Raw genomic sequence first — 7,569 nt, 5'->3', positions numbered from 1 at the left:
TGTATTTAACTTTCGGCTCACTCTGAACCGTTAACACCTCCTATAAGAGGAGGCGAAACAAGGTCATTTCTAGTTTAAATCTAGGGTATCTTATTTCACAGACCCAATCGCTTCAACACTTGTGGATAGATGAAGAATTAATACCCATATTATCTAATGTATATAAAAAATGCGATTACACTATATATAAATGTAGTAAAGCTGAATTAAAAATTAAACACCAAATTTACACAGACCCAATCGCTTCAACACTTGTGGATAGATGAAGAATTAATACCCATATTATCTAATGTATATAAAAAATGCGATTACACTATATATAAATGTAGTAAAGCTGAATTAAAAAGTAAACACCAAATTTGAAATATTAATATCAAAATATGTTCTTGGAATATTAAGATGAAACAGAGCTTTATAGCTACACAACTACTTAAAGAATCGTAATGCCGAAAAATATTTAAAATGTTTCCATTTAATATTCTGCAAAAAGGAAATGTTATCGTTTTGTAAGAGATCTTATCATCCTACTCGCTTTATATTAACTTTGATGTGCGTGTAGTGTTTCGATTCGGATGCAATCTTCATTACTCGTTCTATATAAACTCTCACTTGTGTCATTACATAGAAATAAGTTTATCTTAAATAATTAATTAAATATAAATGATATTAATTATTTTAATCGCCAGTAAATAACTTTAAAAATAGTTAAATCGTTTAAAATAAAGTTGTTCCTATTATCTTTCGAAACTTTGCTAATATTGACGTTTAAAGTGAAGGGTACCCCTCTTGCCCGCTTTCTTCAAATTTTGGGGTATATATACGATTCGTTTCCATTATAATAATAGATAAAAACGCATTCGCGTGAACCGATGGTGAAAGCCCTGCCATTGGGAGGCTAGACCAGTGAGCACAAAAATAGAGGAGAGTCGGATAGACCATATTCTCCGTCAGCCTCCCTTTCAAAAACGTTACCAGTGCCAGTGGCTCTCTAGGAGCGTGGCGCACATGCGCAATCGGCGCAACCGAGAGAGAAAAAAGTCAGAGAAGTTTGTTTACATTATTACGGCCGACTCGGCCGAGGCTTGAGTTTTACGGTGTCGGTGTCTCGGTGATACTCCGATACTCGAGCCGCTTCGCGAATCGTGCGTGCCTACAGTGCTTCGGCGACGGTAATTATCAAATTTGTTTCTTGTTTTTAATCTACTGACCCTTTCCAGTGTTTTATTTTTTAACCTCTCAATATTCAAAGAAAAATAATAAATATGGTTATAATAAAGTAAATAATCCATCTTTACATAGGTCAAATCTAGTTTTATGTTTGGGGAAAGCCGGAATGAAATGAATTTAATATCGGGGCTACAGTTTTTCGTATTATTGTTACAGTTTTTGTAACAACATTTCTTATAGGAAACCATTATTAGGCTTACAAATTATTAAAAATTGTAAATTAACCGTAGACAAAGCTACAGTAACCACGCTGAATGCTGATCTCTAGTGTGTAATGTTAGCCTCTCTCTAACGGCATTTTCGGGTTTACCCTTTTTGAATTTCCCTCTCAAAGGATCACGTGACGTCTTACTCCTCGGCGGTGCGCCGAGGTAGATGCGCGTAAGAGCCATGGTGCCCGGCCGTTATAAAGTACCTTCCCCCTTCTATCTCTGACTCTCCTTTGGATAATGTGCTCCCTGGTCACTCGGAGAGGTAAAAACCAAACCTATTATATTTGCCACGAACTCTATTACGTGAATAATTTCCTCAAAATGAACTAACTTTGTTGAAAAACCGACCAACCGTAGCATTTAAATGGTCTGTTTACAACTGAATTCAGTCTTAGAAAGGGGTAAACCTTTCCTCACAAAACGTATTCCCTTCCACGCTTAACCTTTCCAAGACCACCTCTTCTAATCGTGGTTTTTTCAATTACCTGGAATATTGACCACCTTCTCCGGGTTTAAAATTTAATTGCGTCAAGCTTCAAGAATTCAATCAGTTGCACCATTACGCTTTTAGCTCCAACAGTTTAAGAAAACGGAGAGTGGTCAACAGAAGGGTGCGGTTAACGTCGTGTATCAAGAGGCATTAAATAATGTCCGTGTGGGGTAATTCCGAGAAATACTCAGATTCCAAAATACTATTCAATGGCGAGTACAAAACGCCCTTAAAATTATGTTAAACTATTCTCCTTAGGTATTAATAACAATGTCGTTGCTAATTAATGATCAAATATCTATCAGCAACACTTTGAAGATAGCGGATTGTAGATGCTAGAATTTACCTGGACCCCAAAATGTAACTAAATGAAATGGAATTTCTGGGAAATAATCGATATTTTAAATACAGGTACAGAATTTGCATTTTTAAATTGTAAATGTTACTTATCCTTGATTTTCAAAACGGGTCAAATATTATAGGTACGCCAATGAGACTGAAATTATCTACGCAATACCTGTAGTGAGTTAATAAACATTAGTTCTCTTCGTTTAAGCTACACTAAATTAATCATCGTTTCATAACTAATACCGCTTTTCTTGATGACACATGCACTTTCATTTCTTGTCAGCCATCGCGGTTTATAGACAGTAAACGGATCCAGAACAAAATCATGGAGGAATATTTAAAACGATCACTGAACATGAAGTAAATTCAAATTACGAACACTTAGAAGATTATGTTAACGTCATAAATTGTAATTCAATTTGTCGATTCATTTACAGGGTCACTTGGCGTGATGCTGACATGGTTACGTTATATGTTAACCCTGCGCATGAAAAATTCAAAGTAAGTGTTAAAAACACTTCTATTAATGACCGAATTACGAAATTTAAACATTTAATCCTTACGGTAAATTTAGAAAACTCATATCTTCACGGCAGACACGCCCCGCTCATATTTCGATGGCCGACTACAATATTTTACTCCGTCTTCTCCCTATGGAACACTAAACACTATGATCCTTTCGGCCGCCCCAAAGAGAGTCTCGTCCACTTCCTTATCCTTCTTAAACATGGACACTCCAGTAAATTTCGTTCACTTACAATCTACTCACTACCCAATTAAATTTCATTCTCGGTTCAATTAGGTGGTGATTTTAATTGTGTCCACTGTGGTCCTTCTGTCACTTTTGCTCGTCGTTCACTCCATCGTAACCAACAAATACAAATCGATGCCCACCAAGGGAGTTGCCAAGAAAATGGCCCGAGAAACCCTGGGAAATGTTTGGGAGTACGCGTCGCTCCTCTGCCTCGAACGTAAGTGATAAGCGCACCCCTAAAATTTAATAAGAATTCACTCCCACACGAGGGAGTTTGGTGCGAGGGCTTCAATAACCTAAGATGGCTGGCTGGCTCTTTAATCACACATGCTAACTGTATGATTCTGTTCCCTTTTTAGCGATTCCCTCCGTTTTGCCCCACATAACTTGTCGTCTGGTTGCTGCGTCGTGGCTGATCGGAGTGACTTTCATTCTGTTCTACTTGGGTTGTTATTTGAGTACGGAGTTCACGACGGAAAGCTACAATCGCATCGACACCCTCTCGGACTTGATCAAATCGGGAATTCCGCCAGGGATGCACGTTGACACATACGAAAACATCCGACTCTTGGTGAATATCTTACAGTTTGTTAAGTTCCTCTAGTCTTCTGACCGTCATTGTTGCGTATCACCAGGCAACCCAGGACTCTGTTGTTAAGAAATGGCTAGGCGCACTCGATAAGGAGAAAGTTGCTCTGGAGTTAGTAAGAAGTTTTTTTTTTAATTTCATTGAAATTATTTCCGGGCAGAAAGCTGCGATCTTAACGGTCGAATATATGAAATTTGGCATAAATTTCTTTCACACCAGTGTGAAAAAGCTACACGCGAACAAGGGAAGATTTTATTTTTCGCAACAAGAAGTTGGCTTCGACTACATGCACACCATGTTCAACACCTCTTGGGTGAGAAGCAGTCCGCAACTGCACGAGTCTATCCAATTGAGGTCGGTAATGAATTGTATGGTGATTTTTTTAACTAGTAGGTTTGACGAACGTTTTTTGCAGCATGGCGCCCTTTTTCGAAACGCAAGTTTTCAAATACCTGGATTTTGGGTTCGATTACACCGTTGAATACATCGAGTGGAGAAGACCGTTGAAAAGCGTGGCTGATTTGGACCTGAGGAGCGTCGGCGTTCCTTTCTACTTTCTCCTCATGATGTTGTCGGGAACAGTAGCCGTCGTCACAACAGAAATAATCTTCAACTAATTAACTTGAGAGATGCAAACTTAAATACGTCAAGACACCAAATGGAAATTCTCAAAGATGCACAAATATTCTCTGTTCTTCAAAATGACTGAACGGTACGTCACTTCAAACCTTCTCTTTCAACTTGTAGTAGTAATTACGCACTTGCGATATAAATATGTTCGGTTTAACTAATAAAATTCGTGGGAATTTAGTGTCAACAATCCGGATATTTAGAACCTAGAATAGCTTCAAAACAATTAACAACCAAATATTTAGATGCAGACCAAAAATAAACTTTGTTTTATGTATTTTTAACTCAAACGATATTGATATTGTAACCACGCTTGCGATATTTATAAAGTCGCCCCACGTGGCCATAAAAGCCTTGGCTATAACTAAGAATAAACTATACTGGTTCCTTAGATTCAATCATACTTTATTAACTAACTAATTAAACAATAAATAATGCCGACTTGCATTAATACAATTAAAGAAATAATAATAATAATTACTAATTAATGATGAAGTCCAATACTTGGGCGAAGACGCCCTATGCTCGAGCATACTACTACATCTTAGTAGTAAAGAAAGACTGACTTAATAGTGATAAGCAGTCGATGCTTATATAGTACGGGGAAAGGTCAGAGGTAACTGTGTGTGTTAATCCTCTATGTAACCTTACACCCCTGGAGTAGAAACCCAGGAGGTCCCTGAATTATTACGGAAGGTTACAATATTTTCACCCCCTTGCTTCAAAATGATCACTTACACCATTTCTGTTAAATTTCAACCTCCGTATAGGCCTAGGTAATCTTCTTGCGGGTGAAATAAAACGTTAATTTGACGCAAGATATTTTTGCAGTTGCCGATTTTTATTTAATTCTTATTGTAAAATAAACAAAAATTTACTCGGCAAAAGTTTTTGTAATAGTTCGCATTTTCTATCAACTTGGAAAAGCTTTTAGAACTAATTCTTTTGAAGTGCAAAAAATACGGTTCAATTCAATTTCCTTTCTACTTTCTTCTCATGTTCTTGTCAGGAACAGTAGCCGTCGTCACAACAGAAATAATGTTCTACTAACTTGAATGATGCAAATCAAATACGTCACCACAACAAATCGAATCACCCAAACTTTCAATTTACTTCGAAATGTACAGTTCACGAACAAAATCACTGCGTGTTGCGATCTACTCTTGAACTTATTGGGGGTAATTAGGCACTTATGACACGAATGCAATTAAATATTTACTCACTCTCGTGTGAATTTAAATAAAATTAATTAAACTTGGAAAAAATATATGGATCTCTGGTTTTCGTTTCATCAAGAAGCCTGCCGATACAATAATTTGTCGTCATCTTTATGACAGTTTTAAGTTAACTAATAGCAGAAGTGGTATGATACTAGAAGTATTGAGCTAACCAAATTCTTCACTCGGCATTAGTGAAAAGACTTGATAAAACACAAACGGTTGGCCCTCTAGTGGCGGTTTCAGAATTTTTCCCTCCAAAACGTGAGACGCTCGCGGTGGTAGACGGCCGAACTAGATTCAAGGAGCCGGGTCCGTGTTCTGCGGCTTTAGGTTGAGGGGAAGGGGGTAGGAAATGTTTTTGGAACTCGACCAATTTTTCTCTCTCTAGTTTTAGCGCGTGGGAAGCGGCATAAAATCCTCAAATTTGTTCACTAGTGCCAGGATCTATTACCAATGCTAGAGCCCTTCACTTCTAGTCTCATACCACTTCTGCTAATAGTTAAAAAGCAGAGTTGTAGTTTCCACTTGAAATTTGAAAATATAGGCCTAGAGCAAAATCCAAATTGAATTTCTTGTAAATTGCCGATACCAAATAAAATTATATCGTATTCAAATCTAAAATGTTATTGTTGATTTTAAAAAGCGTCAATCAAGATAGATGTTTCTGCTTGTGTTATACCAGAACTGAGATGAGTCTAGAAGTGAATTGGTAATAGATCCTGGCGTTAGTGAACAAATTTGAGGATATTACGGCGCTTCAATCGCGCCTACCCTAGAGAGAAAAAAATTGGTCGAGTTCCAAAAACATTTCCCACCCCCTGAGTCACCTCAAGCTAAAGCCGGGGGTGTACACGGACGCGGGTGCTTGAATCTAGTTCGGCCCCGTCTACCACCGCGAGCGTCTCACGTTTTGGAGGGGAAATTCTGAAACCGCCACCAGAGGGCCAACCATTGGTGTGTTATCAAGAATATTCACTTTCGCCGAGTGAAGAATTTGGTTAGCTCAGTACTTCTAGTCTCATCTCACTTCTGGTTATACTATTACAATTGTTATTATTGTTGTTCTAAGGACTACGGGTACTCATTTTAGCACTGTTAGACGTAACGCGTCGCAGGTCAACTCCCTCAAGTTTGCGACTTGTGTAGCACTATTATAATTACAACAGAAGTAAATTCGTTGAAGTACGAGTATCGCAGCGAGAGGCTATTTATTCAAATCTTAACAAAAGCAAATTTTTCGAAGTACTTAAGGATATTTTCACTAAAAATAAATAAAAAATCGATTGATTTACCGCTTCTTTTCAACAGATTAGTATAAGAGCTGGAGTATGGGTCTTGACCGTCTTGTTTGCTTTGAATTTACGTAATACCCACCTATGGTGCGCGGGTATTCGTTCATAAAAGAATTCGTGTTTGTTCGATGACTTTCAGGGTTTCGTTTTTGAAAGAACTCGTGTTAAAAAACAAATAGATAATTAGACATGTAAAAAATGAAATAATAGGTCAAGCAAGATTAACGTATAAAAATACATGAGCCTACAAATAAGAGGTCTTCTCGGACGTAAGGTTTATGAGTTTGAGTAGTTCAGTTTTAGGGCTCGCATGTCAGATTACGCCTTTTGAATTAAAAACCTGACCTAGTTATAGTTAAACATATTTTACCTCGACTGACGATGACGTCACGGAGAGGTATTATACTGGACGTGTGTGTGTCTGTCACCGCGTTCGCAGTTGGCAAATAGGAGCAAATGTTTACGCAGAAAGGAATTTTTGACTTCTATTCTCACCGTTATGATTAAGAAGTACGCGGCGTTTGTGTAGGGCAACGAGAAACGTCTAGCCTCCCAATAGCAAGGCTTCCACAAAAGGTTTATGCTATTGCGGGTTTCCTGATCATTAGTTGTGAATAAATCGCCTTATATATCCAAAATTTGCAAACATTGTTGGGGGCATAGGCTTGAATTCAAACGTCAACAAAAGCTATGTTAAAAATTGTTTTAGAAATAATGTTTCTTAAAACGGTTTAACTTGAAATAAGGTAAATTAATGACGATTAAAATAATTAAAATCAATTATATTTATTAAATTTATTTTATTAT

The 7,569-nt window shown here is 37.5% G+C and overlaps 1 protein-coding gene across 4 annotated transcripts; it reads left to right on the top strand.

Annotated features, from left to right (window-relative positions):
* Window positions 1-901: 901 nt before the first annotated feature.
* On the top strand, window positions 902-6,091 carry LOC149629914 (uncharacterized). Of its 4 annotated transcripts, XM_089851578.1 has the most exons (11): window positions 902-1,169; window positions 1,562-2,099; window positions 2,188-2,340; window positions 2,412-2,451; window positions 2,561-2,637; window positions 2,715-2,778; window positions 2,852-3,016; window positions 3,080-3,248; window positions 3,391-3,602; window positions 3,667-3,974; window positions 4,036-6,091. In XM_089851578.1, the coding sequence occupies exons 3-11, from the start codon at window positions 2,303-2,305 to the stop codon at window positions 4,235-4,237; spliced, it is 1,275 nt and encodes a 424-aa protein (XP_089707704.1). In that variant the 5' UTR covers window positions 902-1,169; window positions 1,562-2,099; window positions 2,188-2,302; the 3' UTR covers window positions 4,238-6,091. The 4 variants fall into 4 exon arrangements, with proteins under 4 accessions (XP_089707704.1, XP_089707705.1, XP_089707703.1 ...); XM_089851579.1 differs by having other exon boundaries at window positions 902-2,088; XM_089851577.1 differs by having other exon boundaries at window positions 902-2,099.
* The last annotated feature ends 1,478 nt before the right edge of the window (window positions 6,092-7,569 follow it).

Source organism: Phalangium opilio, unplaced genomic scaffold, assembly GCF_054372755.1.
Source record: "Phalangium opilio isolate 3A_F unplaced genomic scaffold, DU_Popi_V2 ptg000105l_1, whole genome shotgun sequence".
Lineage (NCBI taxonomy): Eukaryota > Metazoa > Arthropoda > Arachnida > Opiliones > Phalangiidae > Phalangium > Phalangium opilio.
This window is presented reverse-complemented; position numbering and strand designations above follow the sequence as displayed.